This window comes from Neoarius graeffei, chromosome 9 (assembly GCF_027579695.1).
Source record: "Neoarius graeffei isolate fNeoGra1 chromosome 9, fNeoGra1.pri, whole genome shotgun sequence".
In the NCBI taxonomy this organism is placed as follows: Eukaryota; Metazoa; Chordata; class Actinopteri; order Siluriformes; family Ariidae; genus Neoarius; species Neoarius graeffei.
The window spans coordinates 63,901,877-63,918,467 of record NC_083577.1 but is presented as its reverse complement, the minus strand read 5'-3'; the positions used below and the strand labels follow the sequence as shown (position 1 = coordinate 63,918,467).

At 39.4% G+C, this 16,591-nt stretch overlaps 1 protein-coding gene across 1 annotated transcript in view; it reads right to left on the bottom strand.

Moving 5' to 3' along the window:
* ttc21b (tetratricopeptide repeat domain 21B) overlaps positions 1-16,591 on the bottom strand; it is a 43,065-nt gene that overhangs the window by 10,025 nt on the left and 16,449 nt on the right. Inside the window, exons 9-16 of the mRNA XM_060930081.1 lie at positions 14,274-14,466; positions 10,769-10,866; positions 9,803-10,003; positions 7,804-7,933; positions 7,544-7,701; positions 3,990-4,214; positions 672-910; positions 190-262 (exon numbers count right to left, since the gene is read on the bottom strand). Of these exons, the coding sequence (XP_060786064.1) occupies positions 190-262; positions 672-910; positions 3,990-4,214; positions 7,544-7,701; positions 7,804-7,933; positions 9,803-10,003; positions 10,769-10,866; positions 14,274-14,466 (1,317 nt within the window). The remainder of the gene's footprint in view (positions 1-189; positions 263-671; positions 911-3,989; positions 4,215-7,543; positions 7,702-7,803; positions 7,934-9,802; positions 10,004-10,768; positions 10,867-14,273; positions 14,467-16,591) is intronic.

Sequence of the window (16,591 nt, the reverse complement as noted above, 5' to 3'; positions counted from 1 at the left end):
CTCTAAATAAACAAATGCACTCCATTTGCCGGAGTGTAAATATTCCTACAATAGTTTTTGAACAAATATTGATTAACAATATTTTCTGATGACAAATGCCCTATTCAGTACAACTATCTAGTTCCTACCCATTTGAAAGAAGATACAGGAAAGGTTTATATGTAATACATAAGGTCATTTAATACCAACCTCTTGGATGTTCATATAGGCATCTCCTAATAGTAAGTATGTATGTGAGCTGGGCATCTTTTCCACCAAATCCCTGTTTAAAATGAAGATATGTTTAGTTTTCCCATTAGAATGCAATAAACGCAAGTGCATGAGTGTCTGTGTGTGGGTTTTGTTTTTTTTTTTTGGGGGGGGGGGGGGGGGGTAAACATGAGTATTTGAGTCACAGACAAGACTTGTTTGTCTTTTCTCAAATGTGTATCTGAGCATATGACATAGCTATTATCATACTGGATGTTTATTTAGATCAGGTCATGGTGGATCTGGAGTCAATCCCAGTGCAAACACTGGTTGCAAAGTAGAGAGAATTCACCCTGGATAGGATGCCAGTTCATTGCAGGGTATTTATAATATAGTATATAATAATAATTTTATTTTATTGACATATGTCTGCTTAAGGTTGCTATTTAAATATTGATATGGTGCATGCAGTTCCCCCTCACCTATAGCAGCTTACATATAGCCGTTTCTCCTTCCTGTGGTTCAGGTACACATCTGCCATCTTCTCTATGGCCTGCACAAAGTAGGGCTGCTCCTGTGTGATGTTTCGAAGCATGCTCAATGCGAGCTCTGTGTCCCCCCGCAGCAGGGCAAGGTCGGCATTAGCGATGGTGACACGCAGCTCCTCAGGAGTACCAGTAAACTCATTGATAGCATCCTGCATCACTTTAGCTGCCTCATGCTGTGGTTAACACACAAAAAAAAGCACAGATTTCGAGTTCATGACGACACAATAACATTGAATGGAGTAAGTCAATTACCTAAGCAACAAAAAGTGTGTGAATAATTAAGTTATTCCATGAAATTGAGTCGTACATGGGCTGACAGCCGACAAGGTGCGTAGCACCGAGTCGGCTATAAGCCATGTACAACAAGATTGAGTGGAATAACTGTTTTATTCTATCCACATTCACTGGATTTTGAGAAAGAGCAATTTATCGTTTGCAAATTCGATAAATAAAAACTTCATACAAAACGTCCAACAAAATAATTTCTGCTTAGAATGTAAATAAAATGGTGGAATGACAGTAGAAATTTGTGAAAAATGCTATAATAATTCTTGAAGAAAAAAAAAAAAGATACATTCTTACCATCAAATACTTTATTCCATATTTTGTTACTTTTTTTGTATTTTTTGGGGTTTTCTTTTTGAGGTTTTTTTTTTTTTGGCAGCTGGCAAACCAGCTTAAAAGGTGCATTACCAACTGGGCTGAATCATGGAACAGGAGCTGGGGGGGACTATATTGTTTTAGCTATTTCTGTTTCTTTTACAACCCCGATTCCAAAAAAGTTGGGACAAAGTACAAATTGTAAATAAAAACGGAATGCAATGATGTGGAAGTTTCAAAATTCCATATTTTATTCAGAATAGAACATAGATGACATATCAAATGTTTAAACTGAGAAAATGTATCATTTAAAGAGAAAAATTAGGTGATTTTAAATTTCATGACAACACCACATCTCAAAAAAGTTGGGACAAGGCCATGTTTACCACTGTGAGACATCCCCTTTTCTCTTTACAACAGTCTGTAAACGTCTGGGGACTGAGGAGACAAGTTGCTCAAGTTTAGGGATAGGAATGTTAACCCATTCTTGTCTAATGTAGGATTCTAGTTGCTCAACTGTCTTAGGTCTTTTTTGTCGTATCTTCCGTTTTATGATGCGCCAAATGTTTTCTATGGGTCAAAGATCTGGACTGCAGGCTGGCCAGTTCAGTACCCGGACCCTTCTTCTACGCAGCCATGATGCTGTAATTGATGCAGTATGTGGTTTGGCATTGTCATGTTGGAAAATGCAAGGTCTTCCCTGAAAGAGACGTCATCTGGATGGGAGCATATGTTGCTCTAGAACCTGGATATACCTTTCAGCATTGATGGTGTCTTTCCAGATGTGTAAGCTGCCCATGCCACACGCACTAATGCAACCCCATACCATCAGAGATGCAGGCTTCTGAACTGAGTGCTGATAACAACTTGGGTCGTCCTTCTCCTCTTTAGTCCGAATGACACGGCGTCCCTGATTTCCATAAAGAACTTCAAATTTTGATTCGTCTAACCACAGAACAGTTTTCCACTTTGCCACAATCCATTTTAAATGAGCCTTGGCCCAGAGAAGACGTCTGCGCTTCTGGATCATGTTTAGATACGGCTTCTTCTTTGAACTATAGAGTTTTAGCTGGCAACGGCGGATGGCACGGTGAATTGTGTTCACAGATAATGTTCTCTGGAAATATTCCTGAGCCCATTTTGTGATTTCCAATACAGAAGCATGCCTGTATGTGATGCAGTGCCGTCTAAGGGCCCGAAGGTCACGGGCACCCAGTGTGGTTTTCCGGCCTTGACCCTTACGCACAGAGATTCTTCCAGATTCTCTGAATCTTTTGATGATATTATGCACTATAGATGATATGTTCAAACTCTTTGCAATTTTACACTGTCGAACTCCTTTCTGATATTGCTCCACTATTTGTCGGCACAGAATTGGGGGGATTGGTGATCCTCTTCCCATCTTTACTTCTGAGAGCCGCTGCCACTCCAAGATGCTCTTTTTATACCCAGTCATGTTAATGACCTATTGCCAATTGACCTAATGAGTTGCAGTTTGGTCCTCCAGCTGTTCCTTTTTTGTACCTTTAACTTTTCCAGCCTCTTATTGCCCCTGTCCCAACTTTTTTGAGATGTGTTGCTGTCATGAAATTTCAAATGAGCCAATATTTGGCATGAAATTTCAAAATGTCTCACTTTTGACATTTGATATGTTGTCTATGTTCTATTGTGAAAACAATATCAGTTTCTGAGATTTGTAAATTATTGCATTCCGTTTTTATTTACAATTTGTACTTTGTCCCAACTTTTTTGGAATCGGGGTTGTAAATACTTGATAATTGTTGGGGTTTTGTTTTCGAGTACAGTTTTTATTTCATCCTTGACTGGTTGAGCAAAACGCGCCGCCATTTTGTTTTTCTATACTCACTGTATATGAGCTGATATCCTAGTAGTAGAGTAGGTGATCAGAGTGTGCGATTGCTCATGTCCAGTGAATGTGGATAGAAATAAACATAGATAAATAGATAGATAGATATTACACAGTGGTGCAAAGATATGAAGTTTGAGTGGTGAACATATTCCAACACTAGAAGATATACTTCATATTTTCACACCACCATGTAATATTATATAGACACATCCACATAAAATACGCAAGTTAATCAAAAGAATTTTAATTCTGAACTGGTTCACCATTTTGACAATGTGTGTTAAGTCAGCGGGAAAACATTAGAAGTGACGTCATTGATATCCTCATGAGTGAAGATATTGGAAAATATGTCACTCAGGTCCACAATGCATTTCATATGAAAAATATTTTTACAACACGAGAAAATAAACTTCATATCTTCAAGCCAACGTGTAATTCTCTTTTTTTTTCTTTTTATTATATAGACACATTCACGAACAAAAACTACACAAGATAATCAGAACAACTCACTGATTTCCTCACGAATGAGGATATTGGAAAATGTGTTACTCAGTGTCCCGGATGAAGTTCGTATGAAAAATACGAGTGGTGTATTTCCCAGTAAAACACTCGTGTCTCGATAATAAATATATTTACTCATTCGCTGCACTCACTTGTGAAACATGTTCACCATTTGAAGATAAACATATTTTCGCACCACCATGTAATATCATTTTATATAAACTTCATTCAGTTACACTGAAAGCCAAGTCACTTTAACCTCTCATTACCCCAAGTATTACCTGTTCTCCATTGAGCCACAGTGCTTCTGCCAACTCCAGATACACAGAAACACAGTCTGCTGTGCTGAGCTCCACTCTCCTGGCTTTGGTTTTGGCAGAGGAGCCTACTCTTTTTACTCCTGGCAGACTCATGGCCAACTGAAGCATTTGAATGGCCTCCTGCAGCTCACCCATCTTTCTTTGGGTTTGAGCTTTAATCAGATGATACAGAGGGTGCTCCCTTACCTGCTCTCCACACACACGCATACACACACACAGAGAGAGAGAGAGAGAGAGAGAGAGAGAGAGAGAGAGAAGGAGCAAAAAACTGAAAACTGAATTTGAGGTGAACATTCCTTAATACTTGAGAAATTATCTTGCTGCATGGACATAAATTTTACTTGACAAGACATCTTGGAATAAGTTGGTTACAATCTAGAACTAGTTTTAATAATCTCAGAGTTGGTGTCTTGTATTCTTCTAATAGGAAATGCTAGCTCGTTTTAACTATATTCAAGATATTCTAACTTCAGATATCATTTTTGCAGTGCGGGGGGGGGGGGGGGGGGGGGGGGGTGTGTGTGTCTTGTGAGAGGTCTTTGTAGGAACTGAAAGTATCAGGGATAAGAGTGGGTCCTGATGAAAAAAAGCAGAAAATCTGTAAAATGTCCTGAAGGCGCCGAAGGCACCTGAAGTAATAAGGGGGGGTGTGGGGTGACACCCCCTGGGAAATTTTTTTCAAAATGAGACCTTACACACCCTATTTCCTGCAATCTGAGCTGTAATTAATTAAAACACCTGATGCCTATTTTCATACTTATTGAAATAAAAACACTATTATATAGAACAATATGCATCAAAATCAATATGTGTATTGTCTCATCTCATTCATCTCATTATCTGTAGCCGCTTTATCCTGTTCTACAGGGTCGCAGGCAAGCTGGAGCCTATCCCAGCTGACTACGGGCGAAAGGCGGGGTACACCCTGGACAAGTCGCCAGGTCATCACAGGGCTATGTGTATTGTATTAATTCAAAATAACATCTACATTTTAAGGGGACTGGTTATTACTCATTGTCAACATCACTTGTTTTTCTAAAAAAAATGTCCATTAAAATTCAGAGTTATTTACAGTTCCATTAATAATTCAAATTTTCATATATTCAATATATTGAATTAAATAAAAACATTCATATCTTATGGAGACTGACCTTTTCCTAATGTCCACATTACTTGTATATGATTTCTTCACAATGTCTATTTAAACTTTAAAAAGTTATTACAGTTATCAACACTGTCAGCTATAATTCAAATTATCATATATTCAAATGTATTGAATCAAACAAATGCATATTTTATGGGGACTGTCTTTATCTTATTGTCCACATCTTCAAAAGGAAAATGTCTATTTACATTTTTTACAGTTAAAAGTTATTTACAGTTCCCAGTTATTTTTGAAACAATTTTTCATTTGATCATTTAGACTTCTTCAGCTTCTTGGCCAAAGCCAAAAGCTTATCAGTCCTCTCTTTTTCCCTTTTTCTTTCATTAGCCAGCTCCTCCTGTGTTTTTACATGCTCTAACCTAGCTCTCGCTCACACTCCTCTCTTGCTTTGCTAAACTTGTTTTTTATGCAAGCATCAATTTCACGTACTTTTGCTTCATCTCGCTTGTCAATAGTATTCGGCATCTTGAGAAAAACCGCCGGTTAGAGGAGCGCATTTTTGATATGCAGCTCACGAACATGTCTAAGTTTTGATAAAAGAAAACGGCTGTGGGTATCTTTGTAAAAACTGTTTTGATTGGCTATTATGGTCTCGACATCGATGTTTTGACCAATAACAATGTAGATAACACGAATTTTACATCACATTCAACGAGATTAAAGATGGCGACTTCCAAATAATGTGTAAACATCGTTGGAGTTAATTAAGTTTGAACAGCATGAAGGAACATACCCCAACCCCCCCTCAATTAATAAAAAAAATTTCTCAACGGATTTGGCATAATATAAAAAGGTCGGTTTTTTTACTCAGAAAAAGCGGAAATCCGCCGAAAAGCGGAAAACTCTCATCCCTGAAGTATAAAGAACAATGAAAGCAGAACAACCATGTAGTGCACTGAGGTACAGCAAATAGTAATCTGTAACTCCAGCACATTTTAAACTTGTGTTAACTCTATTAGAGGTGCGTGCATGCAATCTCAAAAATGTAGGTGATGTGTAAACGCCATTTGTGTGTGTTTAGCCTTCACTACAGCCCTGTTTCCATGTTGCCAAATTGACCAGGAAGTACACCGATTCGGGGGAGTGTCCCCCACAGAAAAATATGTTTTAAAATGGCATTGAAATATGCAATTTCCAAGCATTCCAGCTTATTTTTATGACATTTATATTGGTATCAAAACTTGCACGTGGATGGTGCATCTGCTGACAGTTTATAACAGCACATGTTTAGCATCTGACAGCACCAAACAGTGTTTACGTTGACATGGCAACGACCTTGACGTTTGATAAATCACACATTAGTCTTAGATCATTACAGACACTAGGCTACTATGGGCCTACACTACAGTCTATCAGATGCAGATCTACATTTTAGATATATTAAAACACTGGGATATTTCCAGCATATGGATCACTTTACAAACCAGTAACATAAATGGAAGTTTAACCATTTGGTCTAGAGCTTGTAAATAAGTGATTAAAATTAATATATACCTCACTGTGCAAAACGCTTTGCCTGGCTGATCTTTCACAGGCTGGGAACATGGAAATGCAAAAGACCACTCTTCACTGAACATTTTAGAATGCACATGCTTTCTTTTCTTTGGTGTATTTGTACTTGGTCCATCATAATCTGACATGATTACACAAATGACCGATTGTGCACGAGAGACATAAAACTACGTATGGTCGAGATCTATAATTATAAAGATTAACTTACATATGTACATGCATGCAATGACAGCTGCTGTCATGTCTGTAGGCTTGTAAAGTTGCGGGCCCTGTCAAAGCAATCGGAAAACCTTGACATGTGAAATGCCAAAAAGCAGTTTCAGTTGTTGTTGAGTAGTCAGACTGCTGTGAATGAAAAGACCAGATTTCATTCATCACTTGTCAGTATGACTGGCAAAGGTGCCCAAAATCAACTAACCCCATACATGCCAGAAGACATACTGGATCTATACATACATTTACTGTACTTGTTTAATAAGCTTCTAATTGGTCCAAAAACACTTATTGACAAGTTTAAGCTTAGATAAATCCTGACAGATCATCGACGTTACTCTTTAGATTTTTCTGATGCGGGTTTTTTTCCATGTCTTGGCAGGTCAGCTGTTTTTATATCATTTTGTGGATGGTCTGTATCTTACTATTTATACTATCTCAAATGCCTGTGAGAATGTTTGCTTCGAGGAAGGATAAGGATCTCCCCTCAATATTTGAGCTGAGCATCTGAAATCATTATAACCATTTTATATAATACATTTTCATTTTCTTGTAGGTTGTCAATTATTTTGGAGTTGACCATGCGTTTGTCACTGACTGAGAAAAAAAAAAAATCCACTGTCACCTCAAAGTTGTGGCTGAGGCAGAGCTCTAGAGACTGTGAAGAGAGTTTGAAGTTGCCCTGGAGGAGATGGATTTGTGCCATGAGGAGGTGGGCATCTGCAAAGCAGGGTTTCTGCTCCAAACAATGTTCCAGACTGCTCTGAGCTGCCTCTATGTTCCCTAAATGGGACGAAGATCAGGGTCAACAAAAATGCTACATGACCTCAGGAGAAACTTGATGTTTCTTTCAGAAAAAGCAACTGTTAAATTTAAAACATGCACCTGACAGAAACCTGACTTTTGCCATCAGGAACACGGCTTGGAGGAGTCCAGGGACAAGCTTGACCACTGTGTCCAACACAGCTGCACAATTCTGTAGCTGAGGAGCAGGAGCCTGGCCCTGGGCTGGAAGCTGACAATAAGACAGACCATCAGTTTATGCAGTAACACAGGTAAAAAAGAAAAACAGATGACTATAGAGTACTACAAAGCTTTATAACAAATACTTTCAAGTGCAGGGGATCTCAAAAATTTTATCCAGTCAAGGACACCTTTAACTGTAAAAATACAACCAGAACCCCATTCACAATCCCCTGGGATCTCCAGATCCCACTTGTGAACCATGGTTCTAGAGGACCAGATGAGCAACAGGTAAATGTGTGCATCCCCAAACATTCTAACTGAACTTGCTTGATGGTCTCACCTGTGCCTTACAACACTGGTACATCTAAGATGTTGCTAAAGCAAAGGAAAATTAAACTAAGCTCTTTCCAGGGTGTGACTTACACATCAGAAGGCACTTAGTGTGAGTGTATCTGGATGTTGCATTTCCTTAGGATTCATTGGCAGTAGCCTTTGGCCACCTCTGCTCCTGGAGAAGAGAGTCTGCTCCTTTTGTAGCTCATAAATATACTTTCCCAAACTCACCATTTCATCCATAACCACTTATCCTGTGCAGGGTCGTGGGCAAGCTGGAGTCTATCCCACTGACTACGGGTGAGAGACACCCTGGACAAGTAATCAGATCATTGCAGGGCTGACACAGAGGCAAACAACCATTCACACTCACATCTACGGTCAATTTAGAGTCACCAGTTAACCCAATCTGCATGTCTTTGGACTGTGGGGGAAACCAGAACACCCGGAGGAAACCCACGCAGACACAGGAAGAACATGCAAACTCCACACAGAAAGGCCCTCGTCAGCCACTGGGTTCGAACCCAGAACCTTCTTGCTGTGAGGTAAACAGTGCTAACCACTACACCACCATGCCTCCCCCTAACTATTCCAGCTTATTCCAAATTCAGATTTAAAAAGTGTCTTCATCAGCACTAAGAAGAAAGAAGAAACCTTTGTCACATGCACACTTCAAGCACAGTGAAATTCATCCTCTGCATTTAACCCATCTGAAGCAGTGAACACACGCACACATTCAGAGCAGTGGGCAGCCACACCAGAGCACCCAGGGAGCAGTCAGGGGTCAGGTACCTTGCTCAGCCCAAGGTCGCCCCAAGTCAACCTAACTGCATGTCTTTGGATTCTGGGGGAAACCGAAGCACCCGGAGGAAACCCACGCAGACACAGGGAGAACATGCAAACTCCACACAGAAAGGCCCTCGCCGGCCGCTGGGCTCGAACCCAGAACCTTCTTGCTGTGAGGCCACTGTGCTAACCACTACACCACCGTGCCGCCAGCAGGCAAGTGTTGATCTGACATGTATGCCTTGTTTGGGTTTCTTACTTGTCTTTGACCCTAGGCCAGTTAGTGTTGAGATTACTTGCTAACATGTGTGATCTAGCTTTTGGATTGGTCAGTAATGCTTGTGTAATAGTTGCTAGTATTAGCAGTTTATCACTGATAAATAAACCCAAGTAAAATTAAGTAAAGTAAACTGGGTTAAATTTAGGTTGATACATGAATTGGGACTGTGGGATTTAACTTACAAGGAAATTAAACACACAATTGGCAGCATGTTTATATCATAAGCTGAGAAGACTGTCATGTAGTAAAGGGCTGAGTGCAAAAGTTTGTATATTCTTTGAAACCAACAAGATATTCAATGGGGATGTAAACCTTTGAGCTTATATTTAGGTCATGTTGTAACTTTTTTAGTAAGAAAACATATGTTGGATCTTTGGAATCCCTTGAAACACCATGCAATACTGTTTTGCAATTAGACTGTGAAGTTAAATTTCAACCAGAAAACTTTTGCACTCAAGTATATATTATGAAACATTGGTTGTAGTCAGAGTTTCTGTCTGCGCATCATGCAAGACAAACCTTGGCAGGACAGAGCGCCAGGTATTGTTTTGCAATCTCCAGCAGGAAGTCAGGGTTAAGTTTCTCATAGTATTCTATACTGAGTGGCAGGCCCTGGAGAGTGGAGAAGTGTGTGTCCACAGCGACATTCAGCAGGTTGGTCACCTCATCCTGAGACTTCCTTTTGCGAATGGCCAAGACTGCCTGCAAATACAGCAGCTCCTAATACACACAGCAACATAGAAAACATCTAATAAGAATGTTGCTCAAAGATCAGAAGAGACAGAGTTATCTAGAATATAATGTTTCATTACACATTACTCTGTGTTATGCCTACCACTCATGTCACTTGAGTAGATTATCTTGTTTAACTAGTAACTAAATAGCTGGAGAGTACATTGTGTGCTCACTTCTGCAGCTCAGCTGAACACATACTGTGTCTGACTGATGTTGTAAAGAAAACCTTCATATGTCTGAATGGAAGATGTTACACACTACAGATGACTCCATCTAAACAAAACAAGTGGATGCATCAGTGAATCACAGCTGTGTTTGACTGATTTAAAGAGGATTTAAAGAAGACTGCCTGAATCACTGAGCAACTTAACAAAATAAGCCATTGCAAAATGTGTATGATTCAGCAATACCCTATTATAAATGTGCAGAACAAAAAAAAATAAATAAATAAATATGGGAACGACCAATATCTAATAATATTCACAAGTGACCGAGTACTTAAAAAGGTTTTTAGGCTTCTAATAGAGTAAAACATTTAGTTCCTGACTTGTTTCTTGGTGTAGCAAATGGCATATGACAGACTATGAAAGAGAAGAACCATGCCATACCAACGACCAACATGTATTAAAAATAAAAATATATATTTGAGGATGCATGCATGAACACCTTAACAATAAAAAATAAGTTAAGAAAATTTGGAGAAAGTCAGTATTATGACTTGAGTTGAAATCCATCTTTTTGGTGACTCACCGCTGATTTGCCAATGGATTGTTGAATTTCAGTAAGAAATTCGAGCTGCTGCTCAGCATCCTGCAGATGACCCTCACTCAACTGGCAGTGAATAATACCTGCAGAACATAAACATCTTAAAAATATAGTCTGATCACTCCCAATTGGCACAACAACGTTCACCTGATCTTCAGCAGATCACAAATTTAAAATGTGACAATCCTGGCCATCCGTGGCCATGAATCAAGGGAGCAAAACTGGCCATGCTTGGGGAGGAGTGATGGCATACCCTCTCTCCCCTGTTAATTACAGCGACATGAGCCAATTGCGGACCTCTGTGACCTTATGTATGCAGAAGAGGGCAGATAGTGCTCTCCTCCTTGTGTATTACTCTGCCAAGCAGCAATGGAGCACATTGGCTGGCTTCATGTTCCTTAACATGCCCCCATTGGCTGGTACACTACACTTGCTTGTCCAAAGGTTTGTGGACATCTGACCATCCCACTCATAAGTGCCTGTTGAAGATCCCATTCCAGATTTAGTCCCCTTCTGCTGTTATAATAATTTCCACTCTTCTGGGAGGATCATTAGTTTTTGGAGTGTGGATATGCCTATTTGGACATAAGGGCATTATTGAGATCAAGCACTGGTGCCACACAAGAAGGCCTGGTATGCAGCTGATTTTCCAACTCATCCCAGCAGTGTTCAGTGGGGTTGAGGTCAGGGCTCTGCACAGTCTACTCAAGTTCTTCCACTTGGAAAACCATGTCTTCATGGGCCTCGCTTTGTGCACAGGGGCTTTGTCATGCTAGAACATGTTTGGGCCTCTTAGTTTTCAGTGAAGGGAAGCTGTAATACAGCATACAGAGACATGCTACACAACTGAGAGTTTCTAACTTTGTGGCAACAGTTTGGGGAAGAATCATAAATGGGTGTGATGGTCAGGGGTCCACAAATATTTGGCCATATGGTGCAACTGTCAAACATGTTTCCAGTGGGTGTTGGGCTCCGCCAAAGCTGCCCCTCGTCACCGATCCTGTTTGTAATCTTCATGGATGGGCTCTCAAGGCACAGCCAGGGTGAGGAGGGTGTCCGGTTTGGGAACCTCAGAACTGCGCCTCTGCTCTTTGCAGATGATGTGGTTCTGTTGGCTTCTTCAGAGCGTGACCTTCAGCAAGCACTGAGATGGTTTGTAGCAGAGAGTGAAGCAGCTGGGATGAGAGTCAGCACCTCCAAGTCTGAGGCCATGGCTCTCTGCTGGAAAACAGTGGAGTGCTCCCTCCGGGTTGGGAGGGAGTTGCTGCCCCAAGTGAAGGAGTTCAAGTATCTCGGGGTCTTGTTCACAAGTAATGGTAAAATTGGAGCATGAGATGAACAGGCAGGTTGGGGCAGCATCAGGAGTTATGCGGGCACCGTACTGGCCCGTCGTGGTGAAGAGGGAGCGGAGCCAGAAGGCAAAGCTTTCGATTTACCAGTCAATCTATGTTCAAACCCTCACTTAAGGTCATGAGCTTTGGGTAGTGACTGAAAGGATGAGAATGCAGATACAATTGGCTGAAACGAGCTTTCTCCATAGGGTAGCTGGGCTCACCCTTAGAGATAGGGTGAGGAGCTCGGACATCCGGAGGGATCTTGGAATAGAGCCTCTGCTCCTTCATGTCAAAGGAGTCAGCTGACGTGGTTCATCTGATTAGGATGCCTCCTGGGCACCTTCCTCTGGAGGTTTTCCAGGCACATCCACCTGGGAGGAAACCTCGGGGTAGACCCAGAACATGCTAGAGATATATATATATATATATATATATATATATATATATATATATATATATAAAAATCTGGCCTAGCAGTGCCTTGGGATCCTCCAGGAGGAAATGGAAAGCATTGCTGGGGAGAGGGACACCTGGAATACCCTGCTGCCACCGTGATCTGACTTCGGATAAGCGGAAGAAAACGGATGGATGGAATGATATATCATATGGGAGATCTAGCTAGTGAGTTGGAATGGTCAGGTGACCAAAATAGAGAGAAAAATTGGGGGGGGGGGGGGACCAATATGCCTCAGAAACATTGGATGCATTGCAAGAACAGTCTGCTAAATCTCTGACTGCAGTTATTCCAAAATCCAGAGGGTTATCACAATCAATTAGGCATAAGCAATGTAGAGGGAAGGGGGGGGGATACTTGAAGGCATCTTAAGACACAATATAGAAGACAATATTTAAAGTGCATGCAACACAGTGGAGCCACATTAATGAAGAATCAAGTTCAGAAACAATTCAATATTTACAAAAAGGTAAAGTAATTAATAATGAAAAAGGTTATGAAACAACTGCTTAAAATAGAGTTTCATCTCCAATCAATAACTTGGAGTAATAATGGCTTTATAAACATACTGATACATTAAGCTACCCAAGAAACTTAGAAAAATGTATCATAAATGTTAATATAGAATGATATCAATATTATAAATGTTATAATGCCCAGCCCAATAGTTGACCTCAGATTCTCAGCTTGGTCAAAAATATCCTGCCAAATTATAATGGGTACTATGACACTAATAAGTGTCAATATTAATAGTCTTAAAAACCAAAAATCAGGCTGCAAGCCCCTCATATTCACTTACAAATCTCAGAGTTTCAGTGGGAAAGTGTTTCAGGCAAACATTACCTTGTCAATTTTTTTGAATCTTTTATTGTGCGCCATTTGCTTACAGTATTTTTACCCCATCTTACAACTCCTATTCCAAAAAAGTTGGGACACTGTGTAAAAATGCAAATAAAAACAGAATGCGACGATTTGAAAATCATGGAAACCACATTCTACATGTATTACAACTGCATGGCTCCGTAGTTTAAAAAAAAAGAGTCTGTGTGCTAAACTGGCCTGCCTGCTGTCCAAACCTGCCTCCCATTTAAAACATTTGTCACATTATGAAGTGCAAAATATGACAGTGGAGACCCCAAACTGTTAAGCAACTGAAATTGTACATCAGGCAAGAATGGGACAACATTTCTCTTTCAAAACTACAGCATTTAGTCTTCTCTGTTCCCAAAAGTTTACAGAGTGTTGTTAAAAGTAGAGGTGATGCAACACAATGGTAAACATGTCCCATCCCAACTTTTTTGGAACGTTTTGCTGAAATCAAATTCAAAATAAGCACTTTAAAACAACAACAACAACAACAATAATAATAATAATAATAATAATAATAATAATAATAATAATGCTCCTCAGTCTCAACATTTGATATGCTGCCTTTGTACTATTTTCAGTGAAATATAGGGTTTCCATCATTTGCAAATCATCACATTCTGTATTTGTTTGTTTCACACAGCATCCCAACATTTTTGTAACTGGAGTTGTAGAAGCACAGACTCTTTGACCATCTCACAATGTATCTAGTCACGTAAAGAGACTCTGGATCAATTCTGCTAAAGTTACAGTGATGCCTGTTGACTTTCTCATGACATGTCTTGGAAGCTGAGGAGTAAAAGGAATTCATTCTTTGAAATGAATGAGTTCTTACCTATCAGAGCAGGAACACTGCTCTCATCCAAAGTCATGGCAATTTTGTACCACTTTATGGCCTCCTTGGCTCTGCCCTGAAGGAGCAGCTGGTAGCCCAATTCAGTAGCCAGCTCTGCATCACCCGACGCCAGAGAGAAGGCTCGTTCCACGAGTGTATGTGTGTGCTGGAGAACCTTTTCTGCTCTTCCACACTATAGACAGGATTACATCATCAGTGAGGAGAACATGGTGCACTATAATAATTTTAATAATCTTATTATAAAAACAAAGTTCTCAAAACACAGTTCATTTGAATATAGGGAAATATGGCAAAAATAAAATATCACAATATTTAGGTGTACAAGTAAAACAGTAAAGTATTAAGTGAGTAAATATATGAAAATATATTAATTCAATCATGCCTTTTTTTTTTTTTTAAATAAAACATAGCACTGTTGAGTTCTTGATTCTGACTGGCCAGAAGATTTTGATTAATTTTCTATAATTAATGTTCCCCGAGCTCAACAAAAAAAAAAAAGTAGAAATACTCAGAGAACTTGTTCCAGTAATCTAATCAATATAAAATTAGGTCATACTAACTGTACAGCCACTGCTAGCGCCTTTGATCTAAAGGTGGGGCTATTAAATATTAGATCTCTTACATCTAAAGCACTAATGGTTAATGAACTTATTACTGATCAGGAGTTTAATGTACTTTGTTTAACTGAAACATGGATTAAGCCAAATTTATTTATATATCATTAAATGAAGCGAGTCCTCCTGGATACAGTTATATACACCACATACATGTCAACCTATACGGAATGTCCGTATTTTATACGGATTTGATTCAATAAACGTAGTATACGGGTGTACAAATAAAGTTATACGGATTCTTTAAAAAAAAACTTCAATATTTATTTAGAGCTATAAATCAATTCCCATGATGATAAAAGAGCGCATAACATTTACAAACGTACTGTACACCACAGAAAGCACAAACAGCCAGTAAAGAGTCTTATGAAATCACGCGTTATCTTGTGGTAGTGAGACTTCGTTCCACTTTTGATCATGCGCACACCGCATTGCGAGAATCCCGCCAACCGGGAAGTAACATTTTGTTTGAAACGCGTATTTCCACATGAGCGACTTTCACTAGCGACTAAAAAGATTCTGAATGGGCACTCCGGCAAGATCAACACAGACACTTCCTGTGACATGCAGCCAAGTGAGGTATTGGTGCAGACTGCTAAAAAAGCTGTCATGGAGTACAATTCAGAACATTAGAGTGACACTTTGTGTTTTTGTCAAACATTGGAGCTTTGTATTCATTCTGAAGGTTTATTGTTATTAATATTGAATAAAAAGTAACTTGGATATATCATTGTTAATTATCATTCAAATTTTAGGTAAATTATTTTAATTTGCATCTTATAAGGATTTTATAAGGGAAATACGGATTTTGGAGGTTGGTTATACAGGTTTGATTGACCAAAGGTTGACATGTATGACACCAGCCTCGTCTAACTGGCAGTGGAGGAGGCGTTGCGGTTATTTATAATGATTATCTAGGTGTAACACAAAAACCTGGTTATAAATTTAATACATTTGAAGTTCTTCATACTAATATAATATATGTAGCCTCGAAAAATAGGTCTACCCAGTTAATTCTGTTACTTATTATTTACAGACCCCCGGGGCCATATTCTGAGTTTCTTTCTGAATTTGCAGATTTTATCTCAGACCTGGTTATTTCCTTCGACAAAGCTTTAGTTGTCGGAGATTTTAATATTCACTTCGTTAACCCAGAAGACCCTTTGAAAACAGCGTATGTCCATTTTAGATTCAGTAGAGGTAAATCAAAATGTCATAGGACCGATCCATAATGATGGTCACACCCTCGATCTAATACTAACATTCGGGTTAAACGTAGAAAATATATAATCATACTTCCACAGTCTGAAGTTCTCTCAGATCATTATCTCATCTCATTCAAAATATGCCTGAGTAATAATATATGCACCTCACCACGCTACTGTATTAAACATACATTCGCATCAACTACTGCACAGAGCTTTATAAATGATCTCCCAGAGTTATCAACTTTGATTGGGTCACTGACAGCCCCTGCAGAACTTGATCAGGCAACTGAATGCTTAGAGTCAATGTTCCGCTATACTTTAGATAATGTAGCTCCTCTTAAAAGGAAAATGATTAGAGAGAAAAAATTAGCACCCTGGTATAATGATGACACTCACACTTTAAAACAGATCACTTGAAAATTGGAACGTAAATGGTGTCAAACAAAATTGGTAGCGTTCAAATTAGCGTGGAAAG